Raw genomic sequence first — 22,204 nt, forward strand, 5'->3', positions numbered from 1 at the left:
AGAGAATTCAGCAATATTAACATATGAAAGCCAATTATATATTTCTACATGAACAACAAATAAAATTTAAAATAATTGGTACTAGGTAAAATTCCATGAACATTTCAAATATCTGAAAACCATTTATCAAAAGACATGCAAAACATTAACATGGAGATACACAAAATGTTATTGAAAAAAATTAGAGGACCTAAACGGAGATAAACTCATGGAAATGGATTGGAAGCTAAATATTATAAAGATGCTGGTTCTCTCCAAGTCTATAGATCAATATATATCATTCCAACTAAAATTTCAACCAGAACATTTAACAAAAATTGACAAGTTGATTTTAAAATGCGTATGGATTTATCACTTATGGTGATATCATATGTGATATCATATATTTTGCCTTTCTCAGTCTAACTTTTTTCACTCAGCATTAATACCCTCTGGGTCCTCCACGTTGTCACAAATGGCATGGTCTCTTCTTTTTTTATAGCTGCATAAAACAACAACAAATGAATAAACAAAGAGCAGAATCAGACCTACAAATGCTGAGAACAAACTGATGGTTGCCAGAGGAGAGACGGGCTGGGGGCTGGGCAAAATGGGTGAAGAAGAAAGGGAGACAGAGGCTTCCAGTTATGGAATGAATGTAAGTCAAGGGAATAAAAAACACAGCATAAGGAATATAGTCAATGATATTTTCATAGCTATGTATTGGAACAGATGGTAGCTATAACTATGGTGAACATAGCATAATGTATAAACTTGAGTCATTATGTTGTAAACTTGCAACTAATGTAACAATGTGTGCCAACTTACTTAAATATATAAATAAATAAACAAAATATATATGGAATGCAAAAACTCGGGCAAAGTCAAGGCAGCCCCAGAAGAGGATCAACATTGGACTTAACACTTCCAGCTATCAAAACATACTGCAAAGCCACTATAATGGTGGTATTTTCATGAGAGTAAATACACAAATGAAGCACTCTGAACCCAGAAACAGATTCACACATATGTGGCCATCTGATTTATGATAAAGTTTACATTGTAGTGTAGTGGTGAAAGGATCATCTTCCCAATAAATAGTGCTATGTCAACTAGATGTCCATGTGGAGTGGAATGAATTTTTTAATGAATCTTGACTAGAGTGAAACATAGTTTCTAGTAGATAATTATAAAAATATTTTCATGAGCTAGGAGTGAACAAAAGATTTATTTAAAAGTATGCCAAGGTACTGATGATAAAGGAAAATATTGATAAATTTTACTTCTATTCATCAAAGGCACCATTAGGGGGAGATACAAAATGGTAGAAATTACTTGCAGCACATATATTCAGTATATGGAAAGAACTCCTAAAAATGTATAATGAAAAATCAGGGTGCCTGGGTGGCTCAGTTGATTAAGCCTCTGCCTTTGGCTCAGGTCATGAGCTCTGGGTCTAGGGATCCAATCCCCCATCGGGCTTCCTGCTTTAGCAGGGAGTCTGCTTCTCTCTCTTTCTCCTTTTACCCCTCCTCATCATTCTCCCTCTCTTAAATAAATAAAATCCTTTTTAAAAAATGTGTAAGAGAAAAACAGACAAACCATCCTTACATATGGGCAAAAGATTCAAATAGGCACTTTATAAAGGAAGATATGAAGTGTATGAAAAATGTCCAATGTCTTCATTCATAAAGGAAATGCAAATTAAAATTAAACAAGCTATGGGACGCCTGGCTGGCTCAGTGGCTGGGCACCTGCCTTTGACTCAGGTCGTGATCCTGGGATCTGGGATCAAGTCCCGCATCAGGCTCCCTGCAAGGAGCCTGCTTCTCCCTCTGCCTGTGTCTCTGCCTCTCTCTCTCAGTCTATGTCTCTCATGAATAAATAAATAAATCTTTAAAAAATAAAATTAAATTAAGTTAAACTAACTACAATGACTAAAGTTAATAAGACTTAACAGGTGTTGGCAAAGTTGAGGAATAAATAAAACTCTCATTAATTGCTTGGGCAAGTACATTAGCAAGCCACTTTTGAAAACATATTTACCAAAATGGTATATATATACTTTGTATTACCAGCAATTCCATTTCAAGGTATCCATCCAACAAAATCACATACAATATATGTACCAAAAGATATATATCATAATGCTTATAGCAGCACTATTCAAAATAGACCCAAACTAAAAATGTCCCAAGCATTCATTAAGACTCAGTAGACTGGATTAACATATTTAGGTATTTTAAGAGAACAAAACTGACATCAATGAAAATGAGCAAATCATGCCATCCTGTAGTCACATGAATGAATCTCACAAACAAAAAACCTAAAAAACCCTAAATATATACTTTATGATTCCAATTACATGAAATTTTTAAATAGCCAGAACTAATATATAATAAAAGAAGTCAGAGAAGTCTTAATGTTTGGGAATAGGGTGGGTTAGTTTCTGGGAGGAGACACAAAAATGGCCTTGGAGTGTGCCCTTCTCAGTAACTGATGTTTTATTTCTCTGACCTGGTAGAGGTGGAAGGTTACCTGAGGGCATTCACTCTTGTGACAATTTCTGCTTTGTGATAATTCATCGAACAGCAATTATGAACTTTTCCATAAGTACATGTATTTCAATAAAAAAAAAGTTTACTTTAAAAATCAAGATGTGGGTCCTGGGTGGTTCCACTGGTTAAGCATCTGCCTTGGGCTCAGGCCATGATCTCAGGGTCCTGGGATCGAGCCCCACATCAGGTTTCCTGTTCATCATTGAGTCTATTCTCATTCTCTCTCTGTCCCTCCTTTCCCCTTGCGCTCTCTCTCTCTCTCATTTGCATGTGCTCTCTCTCAAATAAATAAAATCTTTTTAAAAATTAAAAAAATACAAAATAAAAATCAAGATGTAAGAAACATACTGACCAACTGCAAAGTATAAATATTATTTGGGTCCTGATTCAAACAGAAGAGACAATTGGGGAAATAGAAAAAATCACTATTTGTTAATATTAAATGATTATTTTTAATTTTCTCTATGTAATAATCGTGTGGTGGCATTTTCTTTTAAATAACTAATATTTTTGAGAGGAAACAACCTGACAAAAAAAGATGGTACCTGGGATTTGTCCTGGAAGAGGTAGTGGGCAAAGGGCGAGGTATAGCTATAAGATTGGCTTTGGGTAAAAAATCCTGCAGCTGAGCTAGGGGTCAGAAAAGATTCATTATATTATTCTATTTGTTTTTCTTTAAATCTTAACTAGATGTTTTAAAATAATAAAGTGAATACATGTTTAAAATTAAATATTTAACCTGCTTTAAAGAAATATTTGACAATTAGAAGGTTTATTTTAAAATCGTGAAAGGTAGATTTAAATTTCATTAAATTTAATTGCAGAATGTACAACACTTCTATAAAGTAGAAAGAGCATTCTTCTCATTCTTGCCAAGTCACTTGGCTTAGCTCCCAATCAGGACAAATGACTGTAAAGGACATTTACAAATATTCCAAAATACTCCCCCATTTCCTCCATCCTGGACCTGCCTATGTTGGGTCCTGAACTTCACCCAGCTTCCTTGTCAGCACTGACTCAGGGAGCTTATCAAAACAGTGTGAATGAGGTTGGGAGACACATGTGGGACTTACTCTTACCATTAGTTTTACTTTCAACCCAAGCATTAATAGTTTTCCGGGTTTCTTCTGGAGACTGTTCAAAATCAACAGTTTGCGGCATAGCTTGATACAGTTTCTCAGAACAAGTTAAATATTGCTGTAAAAGAAAGAATAATCACACAAAAATAGTGTAAGGGAAGCAAAAGCTTACAGCTCTCTGTGTTCTAAAATCTACAACAGAGATAAAAGCAGCTCATGTATATATGTCTGGAAGGAAGCAGAAACCATATGTACTTATTCATAATAAAACAAATGGATTTAAATAAAGCTTTCCAAAAGGAATGTTTAGAAATTCTGGTTGCTTCTTCCATCTTATCACTGGCATTCTTCATTCTAAAATGCTCAAAGCAAAAATGGCAACTGGCAGTTCACTCTCACTACTCTGTCCTCTCGAAGCAGACAAATGGGAGTTACTGCCCTATGTTCTAGACTGGAAAACTGAGATCTAGAGTGATTACCTGAGTAAGGATCAGAGTGATTACATTTTGCTTGTTTGAGGTCTAACAGAGAGTTAGGTCTTCCCACAGTGTGTGTGTGTGTGTGTGTGTGTGTGTGTGTGTGTGTGTATCAACCTCCCCAAAAGCCACTAGAGATAAAATGATAATAATATTCTCTGTTGTACGTAATTGACATTTTTTCAACTTTATATAAAATGTGAACAAAAATATCTTAAAGAACTATTTTATTCACCTATACCATCTAAAGAAAATTAGTGTGCAAATCTAGTATAAAGAACCTAGCCCTCCTTTTTAAAATTTTTTTTAAAGCCTAGCCCTCCTTTTCACCAAGTTCCCAAATCCCCCGCCCCCCCATATGATATTCTGGACTTATCACTGATATTCAGCCATGGTCCTTAATTCCTAGATATGGCAACTTTCCACTGCCTCACTGCCAAGGCAGCAGCCAAATTTACATGGACCCAAATGAAACTACCTGCCATTCCATTCTTGAGACCTTGGGAACATACCTCCTATAGTCCAGCAGGACCCAGAGCTCCACCATGAACTGATTAGGATGATATAAGACTTAGAACTATGGCAGGTATGAAAGTGGCTGCCTGGAGTTTGGCTTGCCATTTGTTTAACTGGGTTCTCTTGGCCCTAAATCCAGTATAGAATAAAAAGAAAGCTTGATAACAGCAAACTCGGAGCCTGTTGTCCTCAGCTGGTCCAACTGTGGGTGGAACATGCTGAAGTGACTGCCCTTAGCCCATGAGATGAAAGTTTTTCCAGAGAGAATCCTGGAATAATAATATTTCATGCATGCAACAGATCATGACAATCCTCATGATACTAATGAGGAGCTTCATGCTTCAGGAATAGATATGATCATCATTATTCCAAATCCACACTTCTCTGTTATTTATACCCAGATCACTGTTTTGGGGAGGCAGAGGGGTGAGAGGAGTGCTCTAATTTCAGGCACCATGACTATCCATCCCTACCACTTCAGCAGCAGGTACCGCATATAATATTCCCTCTATGCTTTTAGGACAGTAGAAGGAAATACCTCCAAAATACCTATAGTTTGGGATGGGCTACTCCAAGCTGCAAAAATTCTGACAATCAACTATAAGACACAGAATGTGCTACCAGACCAGAGAAGAACATTAGACATTCAGGACTCCATCCTGCTCCCCCTCAGCTCAGATGTAAATAAAACAGGTCAAATAAAAATTATGTCACTCCAGCTAGCATTCCACCTCAATCGTAGCAGGATGACACAGCAATCAAAACAGGATGATGGATTTGGTCAAGGGTCAGATTCAGGCTTTGCCATTTAATTATCTCTGTAACCTTTGTCAATTGGACTTTTCAGAATCTGCCTCACGACTCTAGAATGGTAATTTTGTACTTATATATATGTGACAGTTAATGTGATAATACCTGTAATGCATTAAGTACAGTGAACAGCATACAGTAAGCACTCAATAAAACTGTATATTACAATACTGTTGGGAAATGTTATAGTGTTGACTGCTAACTCTGGGAAACGAACTAGGGGTGGTAGAAGGGGAGGAGGGCGGGGGGTGGGAGTGATTGGGTGACGGGCACTGGGGGTTATTCTGTATGTTGGTAAATTGAACACCAATAAAAAAAAGAATATTAAAAATAAATAAATAAATAAATAAATAAATAAATAAATAAATAAATAAAAACTTCTAAAAAAAAAAAGAATCTTGGAAGCTAGAAAGAACTTAAGTCTAATGCTCTCATTTTAAACATAAAAGTGACCTGTGCAAAGTCATATGTCTAACAGGGAATAGAATTCAGATCTCTTGGCTCCCAGTCCAGTACACTCTCCACTGATTCTTGGTACCCTGCCATCAAGGACCTTTGAAAAAGGGACAGGAGATGTAACTCATTTTTCTTCTAATCCACAAGAGAATTCTTAACTACTTTGTTTTGTGCTTCATCCATGACCTTGCTTCTTGGACAACTTCAGTGGTTTTTGCAGAAATAAAAATTTTATGTGATATTTCACAACTTTAAATGGGAGTTTGGCAAAACCATTTCACTGAAACTCTAAGTCAGCTCAAATTTAATCTCTTAAAGATGAATTTCATGTAGCTCTTCTCACTCTTCACTTATTTTTTGGTCTGGAATTTAGAGGATGCCAAGAGAGCTGTGGGCCAGCATTCCATATGAACATACCTGATGGAACACCATTGCCTTTGTCCCGTAGAGTCTGTTGGCCATGCTGAGGGTATAGTTAGAGTCTGGCTGGTTGATTTGAGAGAATAAGACTCCAAACTCTGAGTGAATCCTTCCAGCTTGGCTGCACTGAAGCATCAGTAAACAAAGAATGGAGTATTAAGTTGCTTGATTTCTTGCCATCAGAGGGTTATAGTGTGAAAACATAAGGAGAGAGCAAGGTGATTGCCTCTGAATAAAAGAGTAGAGAATACTAACAAACAAGGAGTAGGAGAGTTTAAAGCATGTTCCTTCTCTAGATTTCCTCTAGCACACTAATCTCAACACTCTGTGACCTTACTCCCACAGATTGTGTGCAGAACTGTAAGCTATTGCAAAACACACAAGTGCTTGCTGGCCCAAATAGGTTAGTCCAGAAACACAAGTTTTCATAAAGAGATCGCAGTGGGGTCTTCAGGATGATGATTCAAGTTATATTGCTGTCCCTGTACCTATCAAATCATCTCTTCTCTATTACACTACTTTCAATGTCTCAGTTTCCTATGAAACCATGCAACCAGACACTTCAGTATTTCAGTGACCTGACTTCACTCACCCATCTGACCCTCATGGGAGCAATTTTGTTAGACCTACAGTTTTGATGCAACTGAACTCAAGGACATTATAGGGGTAGGCCTTTCCTAAAGCAAAGTTTCCCAAATTACGAGCTTTCATTTCCTCACAACAAGCAGGGTTCTGTGAAGCAACTATTCTGTGAACCTATATGCACTTATGTGTTTTCTCAATCAATCATGATCAAACACACAACCGTCTTCATGTGCGAATTCTATGTAATTTTCATGTCAGAAGGAATTCTCTTACTAGAAAAGAGCAGGGACCATGTTCCCAGGCAACATGGGCTGAGCAGCCTCAGGCCCTATTTTCCTGGGGGTCTAATTATAGGCAGACATCAGGGTCCTTTCTTAATGCTCCCACTGACAAAAATCTACCACTTTTTGATGAGGCTGGCAGACTCAATCCCATATTGAGATATATGGCACAGTCCATAAAAGAACATCAAGTTTGAGCAAGGATGATAATAAATCATATGATAAAATCTGGGGGACTTGATCATTGTTACCATCATTATTATCACTGTTAACTCTATAGGCCATAGTGATTATCAGGAAGACCAAAGGAGTAGACCAAGCGAGACACTGCTAGCTCCCTTAAGGACTAAAGAGAGGCTCTGCTCCTTAACCCCTGCACTATAATTTCTTGGTGCTCTTCTGTTAGAACATTTGACAGCTCAGCAATGATATTATCATACCTTAGCTGAGTCCTTGAACTCTGGTTTTAGTGACTGTGTCATATGACTAAAGTGAAGTACCTAGGAAAGAAAAAGAGGGATTGACTGGCATCAAAAGCAACAGAGTCTATAAAAGTGAATATTTACAAGCATCTCTTTTTCCATTTCAGATAAAGACCAACAACAGCTAACATTTAGTGATGTCATATTCTAAGTACTGAACTAAGCCTTCATGTATCTTACTGAACTCTCAACAGCTTTACAAGTGGATACTATTATCCTTGTTTCATGCTAGAGAAACTGAGCACAAGAGAGATATTCCTCGACCACCCTCTGTCAATCTCCAGGGACAGAGCTCTTATCCCAGGCTCTTCTGCTCCCTCCTACCATCCTCAGGCCGCTCACTAGGACAGTGCCCATCCAGGGTCATGTAAAACGTTACATGGTGTCCCTATATAATACCTATTTTGAGAGAAAGAAAATCATGAAAGTGCATTAAAATATGGAGTAAAGAAATAAAGGGCAAATGACAGTACGATATGTAAGTATCCTAGGGCTGTGAAGCGATATTCATCTAACTTTCCACAGCAATTAAAAATACGACTCCTAGCTCTGGGAAACGAACTAGGGGTGGTGGAAGGGGAGGAGGGCGGGGGGTGGGGGTGAATGGGTGACGGGCACTGAGGGGGGCACTTGACGGGATGAGCACTGGGTTGAACACCAATAAAAAATAAATTTATTATAAAAAATACATATAATGGAACAATCACTATACATCTGCCTGTGTGACCTGAAAACTTACCCCTTTTCTCCTAGTCTCTCTGTTTCCCCATCTGTAAAATGGGGATAACGACCCCTACCTGCCACACAGGACTCTTAGGAACTTCAAATGTACTGATGAATAATTTTTAAAACTTGAGGGCTTTTCAAGTATCATTAAGTTTTTTGTTGTTTTGGGTTTTTTTTTTAAGATTTTATTTATTTATTCATGACAGACACAGAGAGAGAGAGGCAGAGACACAGGCAGAGGGAGAAGCAGGCTCCATGCAAAGAGCCCTATGTGGGACTCAAACCCGGGAATCCGGGATCACCCCCTGAGCCAAAGGCAGGCGCTCAACCGCTGAGCCACTCAGGCGTCCCCATTAAGTTTTAGTGCAGTTTACAATTCCAGAGGACAAGAATAGTACCACACGTGTTCTCTGTAATATTTAAATCACTGGAAAAATAAACTCTAACGTACACTGCAGAAATGTAGGTGTGAGAGCACTGATGGCAAGGAAGAGACTGTGTTGCATGTATTAGGATATTTGTATTATAATTATTAAATTATTTATGCCATTATTCATTTTTAAGAAATATGATTTTCCCAGATGTTTCTTCTTTCACAAGATGGAAGAATTTCTAGAGATGTGACTATTTGGCTGACCCAGAGGGGTGCATGGATGACCTCTAGGCCATGAGGAAATCTTCACTGTGTTCCATACCTTTTCCATCTGCTCTGCACTGTTTCCTCTGGCACCAAGGAGGACCATACTTAGAGCATAGAGCAGGCTCAGTGGTGAAAAGAAGATGTTATCTCCTACGTTGTTACTGTTCAGTTCTTTGAACACATCAAGGCAAAATTCAGTGTTTGCTGTGCTGAGAGTATCCATTTTATGCCCAACACTACCTGAGAACAGATGGGGGGGAAAGATCTCAGAATATCACTTGGAAGTACAGATAATCTACAGAGTTCAGTTACTACATTTCATGAATATGAGAGTCTGGGCACACTGTTTCATGAAAAATTACATATTCATAGTTTTTGAGAGATCTGTAAATGCTGGAGGCGGGAATTCACAGTAGTTGCAGATTCTAATGAATGGAAGATCTTATTCCTTTCGACCTGTAATTCAAAGCTGTCTCAGTGCCATTTGTGTACATTTAACATTGTTCTGCAGTGAACAATGAGAAGGAATCGGGTCTTTGTGCACTCACTGTCTATGCTGTTAGACCTCCCTTGTCCTGGAATTTGTATAGAAAAATTCTTGAGCTACACAAGTTCAGCCAAATGAGATGCTGCCCCACTAGGCTGCCCATCTTCATGGCCTCACAGGAGAACACTTTTCTCTTTGCGGATACCTTCAAATTCTCCCCAGATGGCACAGTAAAAAATTGATTGCCTGCTGTTCAGCCCTTCCCTTCCCTTCCCTTCTGTGCTAAGACGACACAGATCTCATGAAGCAGCTTTCACTTAGGCATGTACTTCAGAGAAGGTTTCATGCTCCCCCGGCCCCAGGAGCAAGCCTTGATTGGCTTAAGTCAATTGAGGTAATTGTCTATCCCTTATGAGTGACTAATTAGGTACAGATTTTAAGTTATAAGTTCTGAGGATCTAATGTACAGCATGGTGACTGAAGTTAAAAATATGGAAATGATGTACAGTTCAAAGTTGCTGAGAGTAGCTCTTAAGCATTATCTCTCTCTCTCTCTCTCTCTCACACACACACACACACACACACACACAAAGTTAACTATATGGGGTGATGGATATGATCTTGGGAAACATTCCACAATGTTTATGTGTATGATATCATCACATTGTACCCTTTGAATATATATTTGTCAATTATTCCTCAATCAAGTTTTGGGGAAATAAGTAGAATTTTAAGGATTGGAAGGTGCCATGATTTTTGCCAGTAACTACAAAAAGTCACTGCAGGACTTCTAGAAGAGGCCTTCCTTTGATAAAAGACTCTCAGGCCAGCCCTCTTCTTCCTCTCAGGGTTGTTGTGTCTTCACGTGACTACTATCACAACAGCTATTGTGTGACCATGTGTGATGTGCCAGCCCAAGAGGCTAAGTCAGATGTCAGAGAGGAAAGGTGGACAGAACCAGAGTCTTTGTTGACACACAGCTTAGTAGACAGATTAACCTACCCCAAATCTGTCCTACCTTGGGATTTCTTGTCATGTAAGAGGAGGTTTCCTTATATTTTAACTCACTTTGGTTGAGTCTTTTGTTACTTGCACCTAAAGGCATCCTAACTTACTTTAGGGATTTCTTTATACACCCTTGTTTGGTAGGTAGATTATCTACCTACCTCACATTCACACATTTCTAGCACAGCTACATCTTTTCCCTCATTTAGTCCCCCCAGCAATCTGAAGTACTTCATTCTTCTTCCTCTCGTCTTCTAGATTACAGCTGTGCACTCTTGTAGAATCCAAGTCTAGACCTATATTCTCCAGGCTATTATGACAGACGGCCAGTCTATTATCTCTGCCTGGGGAATATTTATTTCAGTTACTAACTTGCCTTGTTTTCAGCCAGGACATATCTGATCTGAGCTTGCTGGAAGTGTGTTCTCTGGGGTGTGACTCTGTTGGTTACTGATTTAGGCATTAGTGTCACACCTCTCACTAAAACACAGTGCTTTGTGCCTTCAGAGCCAAACAAAGCCAAGCCTAGGGTGAAGGAAGGCCTCAGATCTGGGGTGGGGAGGAGAGTGCACAGCTCAGCATTTCTCAGGCAACAAGAGACTGAAAGGAAACGTGTTACTTGTGAACTTTCAAAATAATGACCTACCAAATTTATATGGCAAAAATGGTGATGACACATCCCTGTAATTGAAACTGGTTGTCCTAAAATAATCATTAAGGACTAGATGCTACCTATTTCAATCATCAGACCACCCAGCATAATATAATAGAGCCTAAGAGTTATATTATAACAAGCCTGGACTGTATTTTTCTTTTCTCTCTGACAGTTTTTTTAAAGGTATAATACAAAGGTTTTGCTGATTTTATTTAATGAGAATACTAACATGTGCCTTTAAGAGGACACTGTTCTTCAAGTTAATTTTAATTTAATACAGCTCTCTGTAACAGCTCTAATAATAACAATATCCTTGAAAGCTCTTTATTTAGTTATTTTAATAATGGTTTCAATTTTGATCCAATAATAAAGCATGTCCAAGCCATACGCTCTTCATGCTGATTCTAATGGAGTTAGCTAATGGAGTCAGGTTCTAGAATGCAATTTCAGACTTCAGACTTATAAGTAAATGTAAATTTATTCTTTTTAAAACTATGTCACATTGTCATTATAAAAAGCCTGCCTGCATGTCAGAGTTCCAGTAGCCCTACAGTTTTGGGGGCACCTAGGAAAAGAATGTGAAATATACTGACCACCTATGTGAGCACTGCACTTTTATATTAATGTTTGTTTCTTTTCTGTTTTTTAACCATAAGCATGGAGGACTGAGTAACCACACCCTCAGTTCTTGGCACAGTGATCACTGGGCCACAATTCTCTTCTTTGCTTATTGACTTCAACCCAATTCATTTCCTTTCTCTTCCACTCCCATACACAACACTTACAATTTGTTTAAAGTGTATTCTTTTATTTACATGAGTCCTTAAAAATATTTGTTTCCTTATTTTATGCATTTTTCATTTTCATAAATGAGCTTACATTGAATTTTTTTTCACTGAGTACTACATTTTTAAGACTCATCCATGTTACTCGGGAAACATTATCTGTTACTTGTAAGAACTGTGTTTTCATGCCTTCACTTTTTTCCTAACCATTCCCCAGTGACAGACACCCATATGGCCTCCTCCTACACACCATCAGCAACAGAGCTATGATAAGCATCCTCACACGCACACACACACACACCCTTACACACCTGTGTGAGATTTCTCTGTAAAGGAAATGACTGAATCACAGGGTTCGTGTATGTGCCAAGCACTGCATACATTATTCAGAGTTTAAGTCCTACAGGATGGGTCATATTACCCAAGTTTTCCAGAGATAGCAGTGAGGGTTTGGGAATTCACATATCGTAAGTGGTGGAGCCATGATTCGAACACAGGTCCATCTGTTCTGAAACCCATGATCTCCCCACTTGCCACTGGATTCTACTCAGATAAGCTTTTATTTGAGGTAAAATGGCTTTATTTTTATGGCATTACCATTATTATCCCTATAAGAATAGCATCTTATTAGAAAAATTAAGAAATTTTGTTCAAGATACAAGGCATTAATAGGCTTATTCTGATAATTAATGGTTATTAAATATAGTATTATTTCTCACTTCACAATAATATCTAGCTCTTCACGCATTTAATTCACAGAACCAAGAAGAAAAGCTTTCGGTTTAGATTTTTCTCAAAAATTATTGGGAATATATACTTAGAATTAAAGCATGAACTTTGGTATTTGGCACGGTTATTTGCAAGACAGAGTTTTCACTATCATTAACTTAGCTCTTCAGAGCCCTACTTTCATCATTCACTTTCCAAAATTCCACCCCTCTGGCTGTTAGCACAAGAGTGTCCATGTTATTCTGGTGTTCAACGGATTTTATGCAGCAACCTTAATTGACCATTTCCTCTACATCTGAGTAGTTGTCTCTGTGAGACACTGAGACACAAATATGTGGATGAATTTACAGATTCTTATTCACTGAATATGTTAATCTTCCTCCCTAGACTTAGCGCTCCTTGAGGGCAGGGAAAACCTACCCGTGAAATCATCCATGTCTTGCACAATCACCCAACAATGGATGTGTATTAGAGAAATCAGCAGTATAAATATTTTACAATTTCTACTCTAATTAATATTATGCAGTTTCAGAAAAGAGGATCCCATGAAGACAGAAGTCCCAAGACACTCAGAATCCTACTGCAGGTGCACAGACCCCAGAGAAAGCCCCACCTAGGAAGTGAGAGGAAGCTGAAGTGCCCCCAGGAGTAGAAGGACTTTGAAGTGAGCTTCCAGAGAAGGAAGGAATTGCAGAAAAAATTTTAGTGCACCTTCCTGTCTATTTTTAGATGGAGAAAAATCCCTCCTAAGCAAAAGGAATATGCCATCTGGAAGCTGTCATGGGAGAAAAATAGGAAAAGGATGTCCAAGGCTGCAGCCCTTCTAGTTTAAGAAGGATTTCTGGAAAAAAGAAAGCAGTCAGGAAATGTGAGGAAGAAACATGTCTTAAAGGGGATACCGTCACTAAAGTTCTGTGAGAGGACAGAACACAGTAGGCATTCTTCCCAACAACGTCAGGTCATTCATAGGCCACTCCAGTGCAGTTCAGATCTTCTAGGGAACTAAGAAAAGGCTCATCCTGCAGAGACCAGAACCATGTGTAACTCTGTTCTGAATAAGTTTATTAGTAAGGAGAAAATATCAACAGAGATCTATTTTGCTAAACCAATCAGAGGTTTGAAATTAAGTCAGCCTGCCTCAAGGATTTTAAAAATGTATATCCTCACTGTGAATGTATTAACAAGCATGTATTCATCGAGAGATCAGCAAAAGTCACACTCAAAGAATAATCTTCACCCTCATTTAGCTCATTACACACCTGTCCAACTCCCATATTCTACTGCTCTTATCTTGCTCCTCTCAGACAATAAGCACAGCTGAAATAACGAAGTACAGAAATACTTCTCTTTACCTTTGTTGCTTTCCAGGGTGAAGTGGACAATCTGGCAGGTGAGATGGGAGCTGTGTCCCTGGAGAGGAAATTTAAAGCCTTCACTTTTTGCCCCTCCCTTTCCATTGTGTCCTTAGTGATTCAGCTCTACATCCGCCTGGCAGAAAGGACAGCCCTGAGAAGGAAGTCCCTCTAAAGGCTACCCAGAGCCTGCCACTGTGCATCCAGGAGACTCCCAGAATGGCCAGTGCTTTCTGGAGTGCCTAGTTCTTAACCTCCTTATGCCTTGCTAATGAGGAAACATCTGCCAGTCTAATCTCTATTTAAGAAAATAAGCTCTCTTTCTAAAAAGAATAACTGGGGCACGTTCAAGTTGGTAGTGACACATTCAAAATTCCAAAGATTTCTGTTTCAGTATGCATGGTACACAGTTATTCAAAAAGAAAGATCCCAGCAGTGACAGAAAGATTCTAGCCATGATGGATGCTTCCTTGCCTGAAGCCCAATCATCCCAAGATTTCCCGAGCTCTCCTGCATGGAGTATATGTTTTTGTGTGGAGCTTCTCCTGGCAGGTAATTCCTATCCCATAAAAAGGACTTAACAGTGAGCTCAAGCAGAATTTATTCTGTGGTTTCAGTTTAAAAGCTTGGTAAGAGCAACAAGCCATCCTTACCTAAAGTGAGTTCAGAGGTATGATTCAGCCCCATGCAAGAAAGATTATAGATTAGGGGTAGAGATCAAAGCTGAAGACAAAAATTGTTTGGTCTGTGCAGTAGCCAGAATCAGCACTATGAGACAAGCCTAGCTTCCCAGAGGCTATTCTTACCCATGTAATACACAGCCCAGCCTCCTCAGGAGGACACCATTGCCCAAACTTACTATGATGCCAGATTGCACTATATTTATGACAACAGAAAATCCTTTATGGCCAGTGATTTTTTTGCACATCCTAGGTATGCAATAAGTTCTCCTTTAGTCCAACTCAACCATTCTAGGGATGCCTGGGCTGGTGCAGTTGGAAGAGCACAAGACTCTTGATCTCAAGGCTGTGAGTTCAAGTCCCATGTTGGGTGTAGAGATCATTTAAAAACTAAAAACTTTAATAAAAAAAACAAACTCAAAACCATTATAAAAGACACAGAACCAGAGGAAGTAGGTTTAAAATTACAGCCCTATGAAAAATTAGAGAGAAAGACAAACTATAAGAGACACCTAACTTTGGGAAACAAACAGAGCTGCAGAAGGGGATGTGGGTGATGGGATAGGGTAACTGAGTGACAGGCATTAAGGAGGGTTCATGATTAGGTGAGCACCAGGTGTTATATTATACATTGGCAAATGATATTTAAATAAAAAATTAAAAAATTACAGCCTTAATATCCACTATGCCTATAAGATTCTCATAAAAATAATTATATACAACTAATCACACAGAGCTAAAAAGAGTCCTAAATCTTTCCAGCTTTTTTTTTTTTTCTCAGAGCCAAGTGTTTTTTTATGTAAGCCCATTCTGACTGGTGGTTTCCATCTCTTGAAAGCCTCATATCCATGGTTAGGGCCCATACTCCACCTCTTCGGCTCATTTTTATCTCCTTTCAGATCTAGTAAGAAAAAGACTTATTTTCTTAGCTTTCTTGCTATCTAAGAATTGAAGTGATCAAAGAAGATCTTTTTCATCCTTAGTTTAGACGGAAGGCCTGTTATTTTCCCCACTAAAGAAGAAGTTATTGTACTCCATTTGATTTTTCCTCCCCCGTAGAAGGCCATCCATTCACATAATACTCTATGCCTCCCTTTACTCTCTCACCCACTCCTCCTTCCCTAGTGTCTCAGCCTGGATTCTCGGAAAACAGAGCCTTAGACAAAGTCTTGCGTGTCTGGAATTAATGCAGGCAATGATCTCAGGGAATAGAACAGAAAGCAGTGGTACAGGAAAAGAGGGAAAGCTTATATAAGGGTTGTTGTAAGTTGACCACTGGTACCTGATCCTGTGGACCTTCTAAAATGTATCTCAGCACTGTCCACGTAGAGGATAAAGGAGGGAATCATTTATCTACCAGCTTTCATCCCCATTGATCAAAGGTGACCTCATGGCTGTTAATGCAGGTTGAACTTGTACACATGTCAAGCATGCGTATTCCACACCAAAGCATCAGAAAAGCCCTGGAGATAGAAGCAAGAGGTAAGCAGAGGTATCAGGCTGCAATGTACAAACGTATTCAAGCCTGTGCAGAACTGACAGCCTTACTAGCCCCTAGATTAGAAAGTGGGATAGCACTTAAACAGGTGTCCAACACATCTAACCCATGACATTGCCCGTGGGCGGGTTTCGGAGAGAAGCTGCCAGGCTCCTCAACGTGAGTGCTAGCTATCCAAGAGAAGAGCACACTCTGGTCCTTTCCTCTTCCCAAGGTTCCTCCTGGTGCAGTGCCCCACATTGAGGGTCCAGTAATTTCTATGACTAGGTTGTATGTCTGTCTAATTCTGCAGACTAGAATTAAAATCTACTGCTGGCTCATACCTAATCCTGTCATTCAACATATCCTGACCTGTAATAAATATTGTGTCCTCCATCTGCCTGAGTTCTTCAACTTTCTCTCACTATTTTTCAGGACTGAGGTGAGGTAAGAGTGCTCTTTATTGGATCTCATAGCCTAGGATATTAGCATGGGCTGGAGAACAGAGTACATGCTGGATTTCCCTCACCATGGGCAGGCCATACTGATGATGGCCTCTATCAGAAGTTATAGGAAAATTTCAAGAACTAACCTAGAGGCAACCCAGAGGGCATAAGAATCTTAACAGAAGTTGCTTTAATGGTGTTCCCAGGGAAGAATCTAGGCTGCAATACATTGCAGAACCTATTAGAAAAGAACACACGCTTGAAGAGAAGTTGTGACATAGAATGCTAGAGGAAGCAAAGCTGCAGAACTTTTTACCTGCAACTTTAGCCTACTGTAACCAGGGAAAAAACAATGAATGATAAGTACAACCTTCCCAGAGGAAGGAGGTCACAAGAGCAGTCACAAGAGCAGTGGAGCCAGGACCAGCTCTTTGGTTTCAGCGGAGATAACAAGTGAAGGGTGAATATGATACAACAAAGAAGCAAGAGATTTATGGTGGAATTGAGAGGCTCTGCTGGGATGGAAAAAAAAGAAAGGAACTGGACAAAGTAGATCCTGTTTAGACTGAGTTCATTGTTCTTGGGAGCTTAGCATAGAAGAGAGGGTGTGGAGGACTTTGGAAGCACCTGCTCTATGTGGGAGATAGAAAGGGATAGAGAATGTTGACTTCTGGAATTTTCATTTGCATTTTTTCATACCACTTTGTAAGGTAGCCAAATTTAGCAAGTAAAAATACAGGGTTCCTAGTTATATGAATAATTTTACAGTATATCTCAAGTATATGGAACAAATTTATACTATGTATAGAATATGTTTCCAGTAAAGAAAGCATTGTCTGAAATTCAAATTTAACTGGGTTTCTGTATTTTGTCTGTATTTACCTGTGTGTGTGTGTGTATATATATGTGTGTATATATATATACTCCTCACATGAGGAGCCTGGCAGCTTCTCTCTGAAACCCGCCCACGGGCAAGTCATGGGTTAGATGTGTTGGACACCTGCTGTGAGCCACTTTACTTGCTGTGGAATTGAGCATGTAAAGTGCTCAAATGTGTGTGTGTGTGTGTATATATATATATATATATATATATATATATATATATACACATTTGACATATATATGGCATATATATATGGCATATATATATGACATATATATATGGACTATAAATTTATATATATATTGACATTTACTTGAACTAGACACAGAATTAAGGTCCACAAGGCAGCCTGATGCAGATTTGGATACTAAATGTATGTATTGAATACAGGAAAAAAATAGACAAATGGTTATTGTTAAAGAAAGGACAGAAAAGTTGATAAGCAAAGTTGATTAAAAAAGCTACCCAAGGAGATATAAGGTGGCAAGATGCAATGCAGGTAGAAGAATCAACTACACAAAATGAGGGATGCTCCTTCCCAAACATAAGAGTACAGCAAAAAAGGATGAATACATGTTTAAATAAATTTGCATGTAAAAGTTTTGTTAATTCCTTATGGACAGAGACCATGTGTTTTGCTAAATGCCTGAAATTTGGTAAGTATTCAATAACCATTTGTTAAACTAAACCTCTCATCTTTTTATTGCGTGGAGAGGAAAGGGGTATGTTTCAGACTGAGACAGGGCAAGACATGAAGGTCTGGAAAAGTGGATCAAGAAGACATAAAAGACTTTCTCACTGACTCCCAGTGAGGCTGGAACCACACATGATTTGCAATATAAAATGAGACTGATATTCTAACAGGTAATATCTAACAGATATTCTATTTTGCTGTGGTTTGTAAGTTCCCACTCTAAGGCTTCCTGAATCCTTGGAATGTAATCATCCAACCAATCTCTCTCTTTTTTTTTTTTCCCAAAAGTTTCAGTTTCTGACAGGACATTTCAAAAAACCATGACTTTTTCAATGAAACTAGAACTCTTACTTTCCAGGACATAAAGCAGCTCTTTCAAAAAAAAGAAGGCATGTCATGTGAAAACCAAGAGTTGTGAAAACAACACCTAGGGCACTTTCCTAGCTCTTGACAAAGACCTAGTTGCAACAAAATGGAAAGAGCATGAGGCCTAGACCCAAGAAAAATAATCAACAATGCTATTGTTTTATTTTCTAGTAGACACAGAAAGAGCCTTTCAACTATAAAAGGCAACTTTAAGTACTAGAAAGATGGATCCTTCATCTCTGGATAGGCCTCCATACTTTCATCTATATGCTTGCAATATTTCCTCAGGTAAGTCAAGAAGAATTCACTACTTGAAACATAAACTAAGAAAAAAAATTGGTGTAAAAACTCTTGTAAGTCTCATCACAAGACCCTAGTGAGAAACTCAGCAAGTCCTAGATTGGGGGAAAATATTCACAATGCATACACCTGAAAAAGTGTATGTATATAAAACACACAAACACCTACAAACAAAAAAAGCTAAAGAGAAATAAATGGCCAATATTTCCTGACATAAAGCAACTCTTTTAAAAGAAGAGTGCTTTTTGAACATTTCGCTGAAGAATGTGTATGAGTGGCCAAGAACCACAGAACAAAGTGTTCAATATCATTAGTCATCAGAGAAATGCAAATTAAAGCACAAAGACGTATCATTTCATACCCACTAGAATGAGTGCATAAGAAAGACTGCCTATGCCGAATGCTGAAAAAGACGTGGAGCAATCAGAACTCTCCTATAGGGCTGGTTGGGTATGAAATGGTATGGTCACTTGGGGAAAGGGTCCAGATTCTTGAAAAGTGAAACTTGCATCTATCCTATGATCTAACAACTTCTCCTCCGAGTATTAATTCAAGGGACATGAAAACATGTTTCCACCACAAACCTTTTACAAGAATGTTGACAGTACCTTTAAATATAAGGGCTAAACACTACAAGGTCAACAAATCTGTACACTAGAACACGACAAAGCATTAAAAAGAAACAATTTACCAAGACATACAGTAACGCTGGGTCAATCTGAAAAGCATTATGCCAAGTGAAAGAAACCAGACCAAGGGAACAAAAAAAACAACACAGGCGTATGGTAAGTGCATATGGTAAGCACAGAGAGTAAGAAAAATCAAAACCACAACAGTGATTGTTCCTCTTGGGGCAGGGTTAACTGGAAAGGGGCATGCACCTGAGTGCACGCAGTAGTCAGAACTGATTAAAATTGACTGCTTTAAACACTTCACTATGTGTAAATTATACACTAAAAATAGTGCCCTGTTTTAAATTAAACTTTGCGTTTTGAAATAATTGTAGGCTCGCTCACACAGTGGTTGCTAAGAAATAATATAGAGAGTTCCCCTGTATACTGTACCCAGTTTCTCTCAATGATAGCACCTTGGTACTACTTAGTATGTCACAGCAGCATACTGACATTAATAAAGTCAAGATACAGAACATTTCCACCACAGGAATTCCTCATGTTGCCCTTTTAAAACTATACTCCTTCTACCTTAGCCTCATCCTTAGGCCCTGGTAAGCACTAGTCTGTTCTCCATTATCTGTTTTTTTTTTAATTTTTATTTATTTATGATAGTCACACAGAGAGAGAGAGAGAGGCAGAGACACAGGCAGAGGGAGAAGCAGGCTCCATGCACTGGGAGCCCGACGTGGGATTCGATCCCGGGTCTCCAGGATCACGCCCCGGGCCAAAGGCAGGCGCTAAACTGCTGTGCCACCCAGGGTTCCCTCCATTATCTGTTTTATCATCTCAATAATGTCATAGAAATGGAATTCTGCAGTATGTAGGCTTTTGGGATTGCCTTTTTTTTTCAATCAGAGTAATACTCTGGAGCCCGAGCCATATTGTTGCCTTTCTCAATAGTTTGTTCCTTTCCAGTTCTGAGTAATTCCCATGGCATAGATATACCACAGTATGTTTAGCCATTCGCTGGTAGGAGGACATCTGGGCTGTTTACAGTCTGTAGATATTACAAATAACAGCTGCCGTAAATATTTACAGACAAGTTTTCATGTGAATGTAAGTCTTTAATCTCCCTGGGTTAGTGCCTAATTTGAGGGTCACAATTTCATGGTTAGTTTAGGGGGTTTCATGTGTATGTGTGTGTTAGAAACTGCCAAACTGTTTTTCAAGAGTGGCCATACCATTTAGCATTCCACCGGCCTGTATAAGTGAGCTAGCTCTCCACATCCTCACCAGTGCTATTTCTTATTTTAGGTGTTCCAACAAATGTGTAGTGGTACCTAACTGTAGCTTCAGTTTGCATTTCCCTAACAGTTAATGATATGGAACTTCTTTTCATGTGCTTATTTGCTATCTAACTATGCTCTTCCTTGAAATGTCTCTTCAAGTCTTTGCCCTTTTCTAACGGGATTGGTTTTTAAAACTGAGCTTTGAGAGGCCTTCATATATTCTAGAAACTAGCACTTTGTTAGATACCTTGATTTTTCATCTTCTTTCACAGAGTGAAAGTTTTTAGTTTCATGAATCCAATTTATTGATTTTTTTAATTGAACACGCTTTTGTTGTCAAGTCTGAATTCTTTATCTAGCCCTAGATCCCAAATATGTTCAATTTTTTTCTTAACGGTTTTATAATTTTTACATTTACATTTAAAAGTTAATTTTGAGTTAATTTTTGTGTGAGATTCAGGTCAAGCTTTTTTCTTTTTTCTTCTTCCAAGTTTTTATGTAAATTCCAGTTAGTTAACATACAATGTAATATTCAGGTATAGAACTTAGTGATTCAACATTTCCATTTCACACCATACGGTGCTCATCTCAAGTGCCCTCCTGCATCCTCATCACCTGTTTAACCCATTTCCCTACCCCCACACCCTGTGACTGTCAGTTTGTTCTCTATAGTTGAGTCTATTTCTCAGTTTGCCTGTTTCTCCCCCTTATGTTCCTTTGCTCTGTTTCTTAAATTTGCAACAATGTGGATGCAGCTAGAGGGTATCATGCTAAGCAAAATGTCAGTCAGAGAAAGACAAATATCCTGTGATTTCACTCATATGTGGAATTTCAGATTCTTTCCTTTTTCCCTTATTTTTTTGGAGGGGGGGAATCTATGGATGTCCAATTTTATCCATCACCATTTGTTGAAAAGGCTATCCTTTTTCCATTAAATTGTTTTTGAACCTTTGTCAAGAATCTACTGAGCCACTCTTTGTATGGGTCTATTTCTGGGTTCTCAGTCCTTATTCCATTGATCTTTGCGATGATTTCTCTGCCAAGACCACACAATCTTGATTATCTATATAATACATCTTACAATAGAGTATAGTGGTCTCCTATTTATTTTTCCTCTTCAAAATGATTAGTTTAAAATATCCCCAAAGGGTGTTAGGCTTAGAATTAATTTTTAAAATAATACTCTTCCAGACATAATTTACTGGGAGAAAGTCACCAAACCCTAGTGGTCCTGACACATCAAAAAGCACCTGGGAAATACACTGCAAATCCTAGTTCTGCATGGAGAAGTTTTCAGCACTGGCACTAGTCTTTTTGGGTCTCATCCCACAAAGCCTCCCTCTGCCCACACTAGAAATTGACTTGTAGGACCTCACTAATACCATAAAAGTTAGGGCATGAACAGAAGAAGGCTCTGGTGGTTCTCTAACAGTT

At 38.6% G+C, this 22,204-nt stretch overlaps 1 protein-coding gene across 21 annotated transcripts in view; it reads right to left on the reverse strand.

Annotated features, from left to right (window-relative positions):
* SERPINB11 (serpin family B member 11) overlaps positions 1-22,204 on the reverse strand; it is a 91,913-nt gene that overhangs the window by 24,070 nt on the left and 45,639 nt on the right. For 18 of the 21 annotated variants that reach the window (XR_013375193.1, XR_013375157.1, XR_013375199.1 and 15 more), the window contains 4 exons: positions 9,064-9,248; positions 7,601-7,660; positions 6,292-6,420; positions 3,617-3,734 (listed from right to left, as the gene is read on the reverse strand). Coding sequence is in view for 17 of the 21 variants with exons in the window: in XM_077890068.1 (XP_077746194.1) it covers positions 3,617-3,734; positions 6,292-6,420; positions 7,601-7,660; positions 9,064-9,248 (492 nt within the window). In the remaining 4 variants the exon portion in view is untranslated. Of the gene's footprint in view, positions 1-3,616; positions 3,735-6,291; positions 6,421-7,600; positions 7,661-9,063; positions 9,249-14,021; positions 14,107-15,983; positions 16,113-22,204 lie in introns of those variants that run through there. The other 3 variants (XM_077889946.1, XM_077890496.1, XM_077890619.1) reach the window with 3 other exon arrangements.

The sequence above is a fragment of the Canis aureus genome, chromosome 1 (genome assembly GCF_053574225.1).
Source record: "Canis aureus isolate CA01 chromosome 1, VMU_Caureus_v.1.0, whole genome shotgun sequence".
In the NCBI taxonomy this organism is placed as follows: Eukaryota; Metazoa; Chordata; class Mammalia; order Carnivora; family Canidae; genus Canis; species Canis aureus.